The following is a 15,107-nucleotide window of genomic DNA, read 5'->3' on the forward strand; positions in this document are numbered from 1 at the left end:
GGGTTTGCCATGGGGAGATTAGCTTGGATGATCCTGGGGGCCCCTAAATGTCATTACAGGGACTTCCCTGCTGGTCCAGAGGTCAGGGCTCCACGATCCCAATGCAGGGGCCCCAGGGCCGATCCCTGGTTAGTGAACTAGATCCCACATGGCACAGCTAAAAGATTCCTCATGCCACAACGAAGACCTGGGGCAGCCAAATAAATTAATTAAAAAAAGAAAAAAGAGATCAACTGATTTTAAAAAGGGTCCTTATGAGAGGGGAATCAGAGCGGTGTCTGAGAGAAGGAAATACAAAGACAGAAGCAGTGGTTGGAGTGATTCAGGGGTACGAGGCAAGAAATGTGGGCGACCCTGGAAGCTAAAAAATGCAAGGGAACCAATTTTCCCCTGAAGCTTGGGAATGGGGAATACAGTCCTGCCAACGCCTTGATTTCCACCCAGTGAAACTGAGTTTGAGTCTGACCTCCAGACTGCAAGATAATACACTTGTGTAGTTTACGCCCCTAAGTATGTAATACTTTGTTCAGCAGCTCTAGACACTCGATACACTGAGGAAACCTGGAGGGAGAGCCAGAGAGCCAGGAAGAAAGTCCGGAGAGCTGGCTGTCGGGAAAGAGGTGGTGGAGGCTGGGGAAGCCAGTCTGGTGTTTATGACTTGGCGTGGATTTTATGATCAGCAGCACAGCCTGTGTGCACCGTACACGGGACACCTGCTTTCATCATCAAAGAAAAGGACACATTACCCAGAGGCAAAGAGCGCTCACCCCGAAGATAGGGGTGAACGCCTCTAAGCCAGGACTCCTTCCGAGATAAGGCTCTCTTCCCAGATGTCAAGGTCATGCCTCTCACTGCGTATGTCCTAATCTGTCCTTTTGGTGACCTTGAAGGAATGTACCCCTGCCATGTCTGATGGAATTTCTTTTTCTTTGTTGTGACAGGGTACAAACAGCACTGAAAACCGTGCTTCTCAGGAGCAGTCTGTCTGGGCTATGGCGAGCCTGTCTCCCGGGCTACAGTCCTCGGTTTGGCCCACGTGCTCCGTTCTTACTAGCGATTGTTTGCATCGACACAGGGCCTGGAGTCTGGGCTCCGGAGCCAGATGGCCCAGGTTCAAGTCCCCTCTGCCCCACTGACTGTGTGGGCTCAGCCCTCCAGGCTTCTGTGTCCTCACTGTAAAAGGAGAGCACTGTCCTCTTAAGGTCACTGCAGATGAAGCAAGGCGGTTTTCACACAGTGGCTAGCGCCGATCTGATTGTTACACACGGTTGACCCTTGGACAATGCAGGGGGCTGCTTTGATGCCTCGGAGCAACGAAGCCCCTGAGCCGCAACTACTGAGCCTGTGCTCTCGAGCCCGGGAGCTGCAACTCCTGAGCCCACGTGCGGCAATTCCTGAAGTCCGGACGCTCTAGAGCTCAAGAGAGCTTCCGCAACAAGAGAAGCCGCTGCAATGAGAAGCCCTTTGCACCGAAACTGGAGAGCAATCCCTGCTCGCCACAACCAGAGAAAGCCCACACGCAGCAAGGAAGACCCAGCACAGCCAAATAAATAAAATTATTTTAAAAAAAACTCTACTATGAGTAAACAAAGCTACTGATCTGCAAAAGGACCAGAGAGAAAATCTGCAGAGTGTTGGCGGCCGGTAGCCTTGAAAAAGTCCTTGTGCTGGCAACGACCAGATACCATTTAATCTGATAGAAGCAGGGCAGGAAGAAAACCAGTTGAAGTAGGAGGGGAGTTATTTGGGGTTTAAAAAATTCTTTCAAGGAACTGTTGTCAAGCTTGGTAATGATAAACAGTTAAACCAATGGCTGATATTCGGGACTCTGTCCCCACCTCGGGGCGCTGTGCAAGCAGGCTGATGGTCTTAGCTCAGTTCGGCATCATCAGAACCCCTCGAGTTGGGAATGAACATTAACCCCTCTGACAGATGAGGAAGCTGAGGCACAGAGAGGTTAAGCTACTTGCTCAAGGTCACACAGCTTCTGAAGGATAGGACTTGGCTAATGGCCAGCCCCAGGGCACTAATCACTTCACCGCTCTGCCTCCCTGTAGCGTCCATAGTATACATGCGTCCTGTCTATCAGCTGCCCAGTATGTGGACAGCCCGCCCCTGTACCTGGGGACTCCTCCACGTTGCAGGGCAGAGCCCATCCCTAGGGAGGCATGGACAGTGTCAGACTGGTTTCCCCAGCTTTCTCTGCAGGTGGGGCTTGGCCACTGGATAGCGGCTCCTCTACTGGGAACCACATGCCCTGGACTCGAAGGCTGGATGCTCGTGTAGGGAGAAGCAGACGGAGAGGAATTCACCCTGGTGTGGGGTACACTTGCTGTGCCCTGCCTGGGGATCTGAAAACAGGGGCAGAGGAGCTGGAAAGCCTGGGTGCCCTCTGGCCCCCGCCTCACCTTCAAAGCCAGGCTCAGGGTGCTGTAAACGCAGGTCCCGGAGGTTGGCTCCCAGTCTCTTTTGTCTCCCTCCACTCCCTACCTCTCTCCAGGCCACCCTTCCAACAGCTTGCTATTGACCCAGAGAACACCCCGGAGGTTGGCTCCCAGTCTCTTTTGTCTCCCTCCACTCCCCACCTCTCTCCAGGCCACCCTTTCAACAGCCTGCTATTGACCCAGAGAACATGTCCTCCTTAAATAAATAAATCAGGCTGATAACCAGGGCTTAATCCTTTATCACTAAAAGCTTTGAACAATCCTTAAACCTTCTTGGCAGGGATCATAAAATAGGTTACTCCCATCAACGGATCTCTCTGAACCTGACTTCACCTTTTCTTTTTTTTTTTTCTTCCTTTTCTTGAGGATTCAGGATCATCTTCGACAGCCTCAGGGAATGTTCTGTGAGGTTGTGACACCCTGAGACCCGCAAAGGTTGGGGATGGAGCCCCACACCCGACGTCCCAAACTGCACTCTTAACAAAGGCTTGTGCTACTTTCTACGGCTAGACTAGTTGTTATCCTTGAGATTAAGCAGTCTGACAGTGCTTCTGTCTGCCATCAGTATGGTTGTTTCTAGAAGCAACTTATCCCTCATTCCTCAGCTATAAAACCATTCCTCAGCTATAAAATTCCTCTCTACTGCAGTAGGCTACAAGCTAGAAAATCATATAACCAAAACGTGTTAGGCTTATACTTGCATAAGAATACATAATTTATGAAATGCCATCGGAGGAGCTTTGTGCTTAAAATTGTGCTTGCTAACTTTCTGCTTGTGTGCATACATGCCTATGTCTGTGTATATGTGTGTGCAAGAAGGAGAGAATGCCTGCCTCTGAGAAGCCAAGTGTCTGCACGGCCCCTGGACCGGGGTCTGGGCCCCTCACCTCTGTGAGACGGATGTCAGCAGGGACGCGGTCTCCAATGGAGAGAGACACGATGTCTCCAGGTACCAGGTCTCGAGCTAGCAGGTGCTGGAGCTTTCCTTCTCTTATGCTGCATTTTAAACAGGAAAAAGCAAATGCATCCATGTTGACATCTCAATTTTAGGCACTTTGATAAACTTGAGCAAAGGTTACAGAAATACATTTTCTCTTTCCGATGTGGACAAATGCTTGTGCTTTGATGGTTTTATTATTTTTTAAATTCACATGTCCTAAAAGACTCTTGGGAAAGAGCTTATCTCCTGGGAGAACTTGGGCTTCATTTGAAAAGTGAGGTGACTACTGTTCACCCTGCTTGGAAACAAGGCGGGGCCACACGGCCTCCAGAAGCCTCTGCAGGTCTAGAGAAGTGGTTCCTTAACAAAGCTGGCAGCTGGCAGTGCTTCTGTCCTCGGAGAACACAGCGCTCTGGTGTACAGAGCCCAGCTCTGACCTCAGGGACAGCAGAACCTTGTTAAAGCCAGGAGGAGCACCTTAAGTGCCCGAGAAACCAGGGAGCAACCCACCCCCAGGCCTGGGACCGCACTTCATGGCTGTTTGCTGTTAGACATAGGCATGCTTCTGTGTACAGGCTCCCACTGGAACCCACGACATGCTGCTCCTTACCCAACATGGCAGAAGCCCCCCGGTGGGACCTGTGCCCCTCCCTGGGCCTCCTTCCTGTAGCAGCCAGAGAGTTCTTAAAGCACAAAATCAGATCACAACTTCCTCCTGCTCCAAACCCTCTCCAAGAACCTGGGAGTTAGACCCAGACACCCTACCTCCTGCCACGCACCCCCTTGAATACACCCAGCTCTTTCCAGTCTCAAGGTCTTTGTGGATCTTGAATGGTGGAGCAGACACTCCCCTCTTCCTTGTTAACAGAATGCAGTTATCCAGGTACCTGCCTTTCTCCCCGCAGCAGAGTGCTCCGGGGGTGGGTCCTGACAGGCTGAGACGATCAGGGTGACCCCATCCCCTGCCCGTGACTGATGTAGACACAGGCGTGGTCTACAACACTGGCCTAAGAGACAGGAGTGGTATTTGGCAGGGGCTCAAGAGAAAGGTTTTCTCATTCTTTACAGACACACATGGCCTCTTCTGTTGGACTTTTTCATCTTTATCATGTCTGGTTGTGATGTCTAGAGCTGTGGCAGCCATCCTGGGGCCATGAGGGAATCCAGAATAAGAACGAAGCCAGCAAGCTGAGGATGGCAGAGTAAAGAAATAAAAGGACCAGGTCCTTGATCCCATCTTGAATTAACTAGCCCCACTGGCCCCTCACCTCAGATCCCTTGCCATAAGACAACACCATTTCCTTGTGGTTTGTGCAGCTGAATTTTCTGGGGTTTATAGCCAAGAGCACCTATCAGATAGACGTCTGCTCTTCTCTCGACTCTTCCCATGGCTGGCCCCTGCCATTTATCAGGCCTCAACTTAAAGGTCAGCTCCACCTTAAATGTCAGAGCAGAGTAACCTGCCAGCCAGATATTCAAGATTGTTCCCACACCTCCACCAGTCACTGCATCTCCATGAGGTTCTCTCTCATTTTTGTGTGGCTTTGGCTTTCAGTCTTTTTGGCTTTAATGCACCTGCCTCATTCCAAAATCATTTCATTCCTTCACTTCATTATCTGCCTCACCTGTTAGGAGTGTGAGAGGTCCAAAGGCCAGGGCTTTCCTATCTCTCACCTGGGACATCGCCATGCACACAGTGGGTGCTTTATAAATATTTAATGAATGCACAAAAGATGGAGGTAAGCAGGAAAGGTCTGCAGGGCAGATGCCTCTCCTGACATGGGGCTCGGGGGCTTGGGGAGGCAGGCTGTGTCCCTTCACTGCTCTTTCAACTCTCCCAGGTTGCCTGCCTCTGCGGCTCTTGAAAATAAAATTGTCTTTCAGAAGCAACTCCCAGGGACATCAATAATGCATACTATTCGCCTGAAAGGCCAAGACTTGATATTTAAACTTAAGATCAGCTCATCAAACCCCATAAATCATGGATGCTTCTGTCTTCTTATAGGATTACGTCATACATCACACGTCTGGATTTCTGACACCTTGTTCATCCCATTATTAAGCCCAGACATTTTTACTGCCCCCCAAAAGAATCTTCTAGAATTGACTCATGCCTCTCATGCTTTCACAGCATGCTCTTTTGGTCTCTACTTTGTTACTCATTATTCTCTGCCTTGTATCTCTCTCTCTCTCTCACACACACACACACACACACACTTTTCACTTGCTGACTCCTTGAGAGGAGGGACCTCGCACTAGATCTTTCTATCCTCCAGCTCTATGCTCAATTATGCCATCTGTATGCAAATATATGTTAAGGTTCTTTCTCCCAGCTTATCCTTGGGATAAAAGAGAGTTACTATCTGTTGAGATCCTTCCAAAGTACCTTGGATCACAAGATATCTGCAGTGACTTTCTTATGAGTGGCAGTGTGTATTTGGGAAAGACATAGGACTTAAGACAACCTCAGCTGATGCCAGGAAGGGTGAGGGAGAAGACCTGGGCCTTTTCCAAAGTGGTTTCATGTTTACAAGGAGAATAACTGGTTGGGGATTGCTGATATACTAAAAAATTAAATTGAAACACACACAACAGCAGGCCTGCAACATTCTCACTTCTGCTTCTGCCATTTCCTTTACCAAGGGCAGTGGCCCCTGCAAACCCTCTAAGCTGAGCCATCTGTGAGCCACTAGCCTGTGAGGCTGCTTGAGTTCAACTTAAATAAAATGAAGAATTCAGTCCCTTGGGTGAAGTCCTCAACAGCCATATGTGATTAGTGACGCTGTCCCGGGCAGCGCGTATGATGGAATCTTCCAGAAAGTCCCTTTGCACAGCACTGAGCTAAGCAGACAGGCCCAGGAGGTAAGGGGAGACATTCTTGTCTTTCCTTTTTAAACATCTTTTGGGAGGGTGATGTGATAACAAAAGGCAAAGCAGGAATGTTCGGGTAGGAAAGAGGCTGGCGGGCAGCTGAGCAAATGGCCAGGGTTCATCACTGAGCTGTCCACCCGCTTCGATTAGAGTTCTGAGGCCTCAGCTTATTATTAAAGCCCTCCCCCTCAGCTTCTGAGCCTCAGGAAAAATGTCAAATGCCTTCTAGGAAAAATGCACACAATTTTGCACACTTCATCACAGGTTTCGTGGGCCACCCTCTTCCCAAAGCCCTGTCATCCATGGCCCCCAGGCTGGGCACTCAGATTAGACCCCAGTGACAGAGTGGAGGCCCAGAGAGACCGAATGGCATGCCTAAGAATGCACAGCAATCCGCTGGTGGGGCAGAGGTCAGGTTTGCTAACCCTGGTGAGCCACAGTTCTCCCATATCACACAACAGAGGACATAAATGTGGCTAAAGTTTTGCCAAACTTGCCAGCCCACTGACTCCTCTGATGAACCACAAAGTCCTGGGGTTAGGTGGGCCGGAGGTCTCCGACTTACCAGTTGCATTCGGGGGGAACCAGCTTTGTCAGCTCTTCCAGAGATTTCTCTGATCTGTACTCCTGGCCGGAAGCACATGAAACAGTGTGTTTAAGTGGGGTCAGGGGTGTGGGGGGCTCCCCACAGAGCTCTCATCAGCCCGGGTGACCCCGCCCGGGAACTCAGGGCACATATACACACCTGGATGAAGGCGACGGTGACCACGATCAGCACAGCCTAGGGGGCAAAAGGAGCGCACGTTAACACCCATTGCCAATGAGCAGGTAAGTGATCCAGGGGAGGACTCTGTCTTCCAAAATGTATTTCCTTTTTCCTTGCAAACTAGAGCACTGTGCAGAGATTTAGAAAACAGAGGAGCCGGAAAAGCACTCTCAATTCTGCCTCCACAGGTTCACATTTGGGGATTATCTTCTTAGAGTTTTTGGCATAGATACGCTTGTAACACAGGATGATACACTATAGATACGATCATTTGTATCTCACCAGCATTTAATAACTGGCCACCTGACACAAAGAGCCAGCTCATTGGAAAAGACCCTGATGTTGGAAAAGATTGAGGGCAGGAGAAGGGGCTGACAGAGGATGAGATGGTTAGATAGCATCCCTGACTCAATGGGCATGAATCTGAGCAAATTCCAGGAGACAGTGAAGGACAGAAGAGCCTGGCGTGCTGCCGTCCACAGATCACAAAGAGCCAGGCACAAATTAGTGACTGAACAAATAACAACAAAGCTGCTAATAAACATGATTTCACATCAGAAGATGTGGATCTAGCCTCAGGCTTTTGAACAGCAACCCTGAATTCCACCGCACGGAAGGAATCTCTTTTTGTTTTTCAAAAGACAGCACTTGACAGATTGAAGGAAGCGGAAAGAAAGTCATTAACCAAAAGGTCACATATAAGAGCCACGTGTAAAAGGTCACACAGCGCAGGGTTCTGTTTATAAGAACGACCCAGGACAGGCAAATCTGGACAGACAGACAGCAGACAGTGCTTTCCAGGGGCTGGTGGGGGTGGGGGATGACTGTTGAATGAGCACGGGGTTCCTTTCAGGGCAACGAAAACATTTTGGAACCAGATACAGCTATGGTTTTTCCAGTAATCATGTACGGATGTGAGAGTTGGGGAGCATAAAGAAGGCTGAGCACTGACAAATTGATGCTTTCAAACTGTGGTGCTGACTTCACCCGAGAAATCGAATTCTTCATTTTATTTAACTTGAATTCAAACAGCCTCACAGGCTAGCAGCTGCCCCTGCTCCTCCTGCCCTCAGTCTTTCCCAGAATCAGGGTCTTTTCCAGTGAGTCAGCTCTTCGTGAGGTAGAAGAACATGGACACTTCTTGTCCTTTCTTTATGCTGTGTTTTCTACTTTTTTTCTTCTTCTTACAGCCTAGTTTTTTTTCTCCTTGCATAACAAAGGTAAACTGAGACTCAGCAGGACCTCGGCAGCCAGGTCTGGGATGGGGGGGCACTGTCCCCCGACTCCCATGGGGTGCACTCACCACGGCGATGCTGATGGCATCCTCATACTTCTTTGTGAGGACGCTCACCAAGGCAGAGGCCAGGAGCAGCAGGATCAGGGGATTCTTGAACTGAAAAAGGAAAAACAGGGCAGTGGGATCTTGTCTAGGCTCATGGACATCAGAGACCAGGCCTGCTCTAGTGGAGCAGCGTCAGCTCTGCACCCAGAGCCTGGCTTCCAGGCCGGCCCTGCAGTGACCTGAGGGCCAGGAGGGGAGGACTGTCACCACCCAATGGTTCTCCTCCGCCTGAAGACCCACCACTGCGGTCCACCCAACACTGGCATCCTGGGGTCATCTTGACTGTGTCCCTGTCACCAAGACACCAGCCCTGGCCCTGCCTTCCAGTTCTTGGTCTTGCCTTGTCACGTCTCCTCGCTGCTCCGGGTCAAAACCTGCCCCTCAGGGCCAGCATCCTGTTTGCTCCATTCACAACAGGTCCATCTCAGAAACTCTGATGCAGGTTTCAGGATTTTGTGGGAAGCTCTCTAGTAGGTCTTTGGGGGTTGACTCCCACTAAAGGGTCTCAGACTGGAGCACTGGGGCCCCCAGGCAAGCCAGCTTTCTGAAAGTGTGATGACCCCCGTGTCCCAGCCCAGCCCTAATAAAGATTGATGGGAAACTTCCCCAAGGGTGCAGGCATGTGTCTGCACAAGGGACCCCTCCAGCCACGGGTTCAGGGTTAGCTCCGAGGTCCTCAGTCCTGGCTGGGGCTACTCTGAACAGCTGGGACCAGGCACTGGCCTCACCTTGAACTCTAATCCCAAGCCCAGAACCTCGCCCCCTCCCTGGTGGCTGGACCCAAGCAGCCCTCCAGACCAGCACAGACATCACCAGCCTCCCTCCGCCCCTCCTGGAGACCATGCCAAACATCTGCCTTGCTCCATCTCACATAGGTGAGTCACCATGAGACACCGCACACAGGTATCAGGCCCAGTGTGGAGACCCCACCACGGGCCAGTAGTACCGCCCTGGCTATAGATAATGAGACCCTCCCAGTTCTGATGGGGCCCTTTTAAGCCCACATGTAAAGCAGGACAGGCAGAAAGCGGTCTGCTGAAACCTTACTATGTGGGGAAGGGATGGTCACCAGAGACGTTCATTACAATAAACAGTAACCGCCCCCAAACCAGCGTTTTCCGAGCACCTCTTCCAAGCCACGCCCTGTGCTCAGCACTTTACTGCATCATTTTATAGGCTCCTCCCAACCCCATGACACTTGTGGCTCAGCTGGTAAAGAATCTGCCCGCAATGCGGGAGACCTGGGTTCGATCCCTGGGTTGGGAAGATCTCCTGGAGAAGGGAGAGGCTACCCACTCCAGTATTCTGGCCTGGAGAATTCCACAGACTGTATAGACCATGGGGTTGCAAAGAGTTGGAACCGACTGAGTGACTTTCACTTTCACAACCCCATGACACAGGTACTGTTAAGTAGTCCTGCTTAATGATAAATGACCAACCCAGGTTTCTGAAAGAAACTGAACTGCCGAGGATTCATTTAGATCAGGCAACTCCAAAACCTGTGCTCTTAACAGTTATGCTCGAACCAAGGATAGCTGGCAGACACTGGGGCTGGGGGCAACCTTTATTAAGCATGTAATACAGGCTCGGCTTCCTCTTAAGTAAAATTCAGAACAGGAGGGACTTACTAGTCCCATTTCCTAGATGGGGACAATTGAGGCTCAAGGCAGATTGGTTGCAGACTCAAAGTCGCAAGGCTGGAAAGTAGGATTAAACCCAGCAGTCTGACTCTAATCTACCTCTGCTTCGTGACTCTGGGGCAGGGATTTGGGGCCATGCTAAGGTAGAATTCCTAGTGGTGAATCTTGAGACAGAGAAGCAGGACTGCCTTGTTAAGTGGTGAGATCCCTGTCACTGGAGGAGACAGACAGGAGAACCACAGCATCTGGCATGGAGCAAGTGCTCAATGAACACAAAGAATTAATAAGTGAGGGCACATGGACTTCCTGTGCTTGTCGAGGGCTAGAAAACACGGCCATCAGAAGCTGCCTTCCAATCCCACAGGGATACCCTGAGATGGATCCTTGAACCGATGAGGTTAAGATGAATAAGCATGTTTCCTGCTCTTACAAACTGAAGAGATTTCATTCCTGGAAAGGTCCTGGCTGGAGGCTGGATGACAGCCCTGGGTGTGAGGTGTTAGCCGGCAGAGGCTAGGTGAGCAGGGCCTAGTGGAAGGGGCAGCCGGGGCAGAAGTGACCAAGGCCGGGCTTCAGAAGGGAGAAGGTCCCCCACAGCCCATGTGTCAGCCTCCTTCCCTGAACTTCAACTTCCAGGAGCCTCTGCTGTCTCTTCCCAACACTGGCATTCCAGGAAATTTCTGGGTTGGCCAGAGTCACCTGCATACCTAGAAGCCTCTTCTGGTGCCAGAATGTGTCAATGAATGACATCTCTAGGGCACTAAGAACTAACCAATGAGCAGGGTGGGGACCAGAGGAGAAAGGAGAGTGAGGATGCTACAAGGAGGGCTGTGATTGGTCCCTGATCTGACCAATCAAGGAAGCCTTAAACATGAGCCATGGGAGGGCAGCAGAAGCCTGGGGTATTCCTGAGCTTGACTGAGAGGGAGGTGTCAGGAATGGGAGAGGGTGTAAAAGCCAGGGAGGGGAAACTGAGGTAACCGTGGCTTCAGGTATCTGGGAAATTCTGCCTGTTAACTGGAGCTTTCTGAGCTGGTCCTGGGTGGGAGGGGGTGTTGATTTCTATACTGGAACTTGCAGCAGGATCTATTTCAATTTTTTTCCCCTTCTTTCCCGTGGCTTCCAGGCATTTGACTGATACAACATGTATTCAGCACCAGTGGCAAAGGCTAAGAGGGCCAGGGGCTCTGGAGCCAGCTGCCTGGCTTCACTTCCCAGCAGCAACACTTAACACTGCAGGACTCTGGACCCTGGCTGCCAGGTAGACTACAGGACACTCAGTTAAATGTGAACTTCAGAGAAACAAGGAACTTTTAAAAAATTTAAGTACAAGTAGGTCCCATGCGACATTTGGAACATACACTAAAAAACTCTCCTTTGCTTATCTATCTGAATTTCAAATGTAACAGACATCTGTAAATTTATTGGCTAAATCTGGCAGCCCTACACAACCTGGGAATGTTTCAGCTTCTCTGTATTGCACTGTCCTCAGTAGGTAAAGAATCTGCCTATAATGCAGGAGACCTGGGTTTGGTCCCTGGGTTGGGAAGATGCCCTGGAAGAGGAAATGGGAGCCTGCTCCAGTATTCTTGCCTGGAAAATCCCATGGACAGAGGAGCCTGGTGGGCTACAGTCCATGGGGTCGCAAGAGTTGGATATGACTTAGCGACTAAACCACCACATCTCAAAGCAGGGATCTAGAGGAAGAGTAAGTTGATGTTTACTTATTTACTCAGCATGGTGCCTGGCACATGGTTACCTCTATGAATGGAAAGACTATTATTCGTGACTGTGGCCGCCATGGTAGTTAGTGAGTCCATCTCTCAGCTAGGAGCAGCCTGAAAGGGGCAAGCCTTCTTTGACCTTGTAGTATAGCTGTTCTATGTGCTGAGACTCGTCGACGGACACCCTCAATCCACAGTTACACAATGAACGGCGGCTCCCTTCCTCACCCCCAGGGTTACACTGGTTAATGCACAGAATGATGGCCATCATCCCACCTGATCGAGATATTTCTTCCACACAGGTTCCGTGTTATCAGCAACAAACTCATTCCAGCCATGGACCAGCCTGCGCTGCGTCACTGAGAACTCTGACAGCCCATTCTGTAAATCTACCTGGAGGGAGAAGGACGGGCAGGTAAAGATCAAGGAGCCCACGTCACAGGATTCCCACTCTAGAAGCCAGCCACTTCCACGATGATTAAGGAAAATGGGCTGCCCACAGAGGAGAGGGGACCAGCTCAGAAACCCCAAGCAAATGGGCAGAGACAGTAGGAGACCTACAATCTCATTCTTTTTCAATGAACCCGCACTTCCGCCCTACAGATACTACAGAGAAGACAGCCTTGGGTCTACATTTCAGGGTCTGCGATTATAGCATGGACACCTGGAGATGCAGGAACACTTACATTTTCATCTTAAGGAAGATGAGTCTGGGACGGTCAAATGGTGCAGCTGCCATGTGGAAGTACCTCCAAAAATTAAAAATAGAACCACCATACAATCTGGCAATTCCACTACTGGTTCCACTACTTTCTTGATACTGGTACGTATCAAGAGAATTGGAAACCAGTCTCAGTGAGGTATCTGTCTATCCATGTTTGTAGCAGCATTATTCACAACAGCCAAAGGTGGACGTGACCCGAGTGTCCATCAATGGGTGAATGGATAAGGAAAGTGTGGTACAGACACACAGACATACACACACACAGGAATATTATTCACCACCAACATGGAAGTTTCAGCTTTGCAAGAGGGAAAGAGCTGTGGAAATGGGTTGTACGACAACGTGAAGGTACTTAACACTTTGGAACTGTACACTTAAAAGTAGTTAGATGGTAATTTTTAGGTTGTGTATTTTGCCTTGAAACAAAGAAAAAAGGCCTGCCCTTAGAACAAAAAAAGCTACATGATTCCATCATGCATGCCTTGTGCCAGATACAATTTCAAGCTGTTTATACAAACTGACATTAAATATAGTGAATTTAAGAGTCAATAACCATGTAAGGAAACTTTGTTGTCCTGGTGGCAACAAAAGCTTCACTGTCTTTAAAAAGTGGATAAGAAAGCTCTACGAGGGACTTCCCCGGTCCAGTGGTTGAGAATCCGCCTACCAATGCAGAGGACACTAGTTTGATCTTTGGTCGGGAAGCTAAGATTCCACACGCTGCGGGCAGCTAAGCCTGTGTGTTGCAATGAAGACCCAGTGCAGCCAAAAATAAATAAATAGTACAGAAACAAAGCAAAAAAGTTCCACCAGATGGTTGAGGTGATGGGAAGGCTGGACTGATTTCTAGATTCTTTTGAATAGAGCAAGAAAATCACGCTTTTTTCCTAGGTAGGGGGAAATGTCTTGGCAAGGAAAACATATTTCCTTCCCCTCTCCAAATGCTAACAAGTGGGACTTGAATTTAGATGGGCTTCTGAGTATTCTCAAGGAAAGGCTGGCCTGAAACAGTGACCTCCAGCTTCTTGGAAACTGTGGTATGTGAGCTTTCGTTCGTGGACTTCTATTGGCTTTCCCAAAGTGTGGTGGGTTATGAGTCAACACACACACACACACCCCCATGTTTGCTCAGCTAAGTCAAGATAACCGAAATCATAAAGCAAGCTAACTCCTTCAGCCTCACAGGGGACCCTCATGGAACGGAAGTGGTCTTCAGTTTGGCTTTTGTCTTGCCCTGGCCAGGAACCCAAATGCACCAGAAGAAACTGGCGAGAAGCTGGTTTCGGTCACTGGCAACACCATGAATTATAAAACATGAGAGGTGGGAATGGCAGGTGGTGAAGAGTTTAAGCTTGAATGTCAAAACACCCGGATTCAACTCTGACTGAGCTGCTATGGAAACTTGGGGGTCCCCTGAGACACTCTCTGTCTCTCCTCAAGAGGGAGGGGAGATATTTATACTTATAGCTGATTCAGGGTGTTATATGGCAGAAACCAACACAGCATTGTCAAGTAACTATCTTCTAACTAAAACTGAAGAGAAAAGAGAGAGAGAAAGACAGGCACAGAACACTGGGAGGACCGTGGCCACCAGGAAGGGCTTCCAGGGCTCATGGCCATCAGTGTGGGCGCCCTTCCTGGTGGGGAAGCAGAACCATTCAACAGCAGGAGTATTTTCTAACAGTGATGATAACAATGTGTCATAGCTCAGGACTGTGAAGCCATTTTCAGGACCTTGAGCCGCTTTCCTCTTAATCTGAAAACCCCACAGCCCCAGGCCTCAGAGACAAACTCAGTTCTTACGTAAAATGCTTTGGCTAGGTCCTCTCTGTGGCATTTGCTTGCTTCCTTGGGTTCCAGAGCCACCACTGTCTTCTCTTTCTCGATAGCTTTCAAGTCATTTTGTCCATCAATCTGTGAGGAAAAAAAAGAAGTAGGATTGCTCTTAGGTGCACTGGTCTTATATGGATATGTCTTTTTAAAATATAACATACAAAGAGAAAGGGTGCAGATCTGAAGTGTATAGTTCAGATTTTTACACACTGACCCATATAACCAGCCTCCAAATTGAGAAACACACATTAACATAAACAGCCCCCAGGAGATGTATTTTGCTGGGGTTTGAACTCTGTGCAAATGGTAACATGCAATATATATGCTTTTGTGTTTGGGTTCTTTGACTCAAGGTTATTAGTTAGATTCATGCATGATGGTGTGTGTGGTGATGGTTCGCTAATTTTTCATGGCTGCACAGTATTCCACCAAATAAGCATGGCACAATTTATTTTTCTGTTTTACTGCTGATGGATTGTTTCCAACTGTTGGCTGTTATTGACACATCTGTTTTCAAACAAATTTATTTTACTGAATGGAAAATCACAAAGCTGACAGAGCAGGGCAACAATTTACAGATTTAGAACCCTGGACCTTGAACTTCTGGGATTCTCAGTTAAGAAGGCACTGAACCACAGAGAATGGTTCCTGATGGTGACTGGTGGTATCATGGCCTGTTTTGGGAGACATTTGCAATAACCTAAGACTTTATCTTTTGGGGCTCCAAAATCACTGCAGATGGTGATCGCAGCCATGAAATTAAAAGATGCTTACTCCTTGGAAGGAAAGTTATGACCAACCTAGATAGCATATTCAAAAGCAG

At 49.1% G+C, this 15,107-nt stretch overlaps 1 protein-coding gene across 6 annotated transcripts in view; it reads right to left on the bottom strand.

Annotated features, from left to right (window-relative positions):
- The window catches only part of ATP2C2 (ATPase secretory pathway Ca2+ transporting 2), an 89,325-nt gene that overhangs the window by 40,367 nt on the left and 33,851 nt on the right, over window positions 1-15,107 (bottom strand). For all 6 annotated transcript variants that reach the window (XM_070388622.1, XM_070388620.1, XM_070388621.1 and 3 more), the window contains 6 exons: window positions 14,255-14,365; window positions 12,004-12,120; window positions 8,325-8,414; window positions 7,001-7,036; window positions 6,821-6,882; window positions 3,332-3,440 (listed from right to left, as the gene is read on the bottom strand). In XM_070388622.1, coding sequence (XP_070244723.1) covers window positions 3,332-3,440; window positions 6,821-6,882; window positions 7,001-7,036; window positions 8,325-8,414; window positions 12,004-12,120; window positions 14,255-14,365 — 525 coding nt within the window. The remainder of the gene's footprint in view (window positions 1-3,331; window positions 3,441-6,820; window positions 6,883-7,000; window positions 7,037-8,324; window positions 8,415-12,003; window positions 12,121-14,254; window positions 14,366-15,107) is intronic.

The sequence above is a fragment of the Bos mutus genome, chromosome 18 (assembly GCF_027580195.1).
Source record: "Bos mutus isolate GX-2022 chromosome 18, NWIPB_WYAK_1.1, whole genome shotgun sequence".
Taxonomy (NCBI): domain Eukaryota; kingdom Metazoa; phylum Chordata; class Mammalia; order Artiodactyla; family Bovidae; genus Bos; species Bos mutus.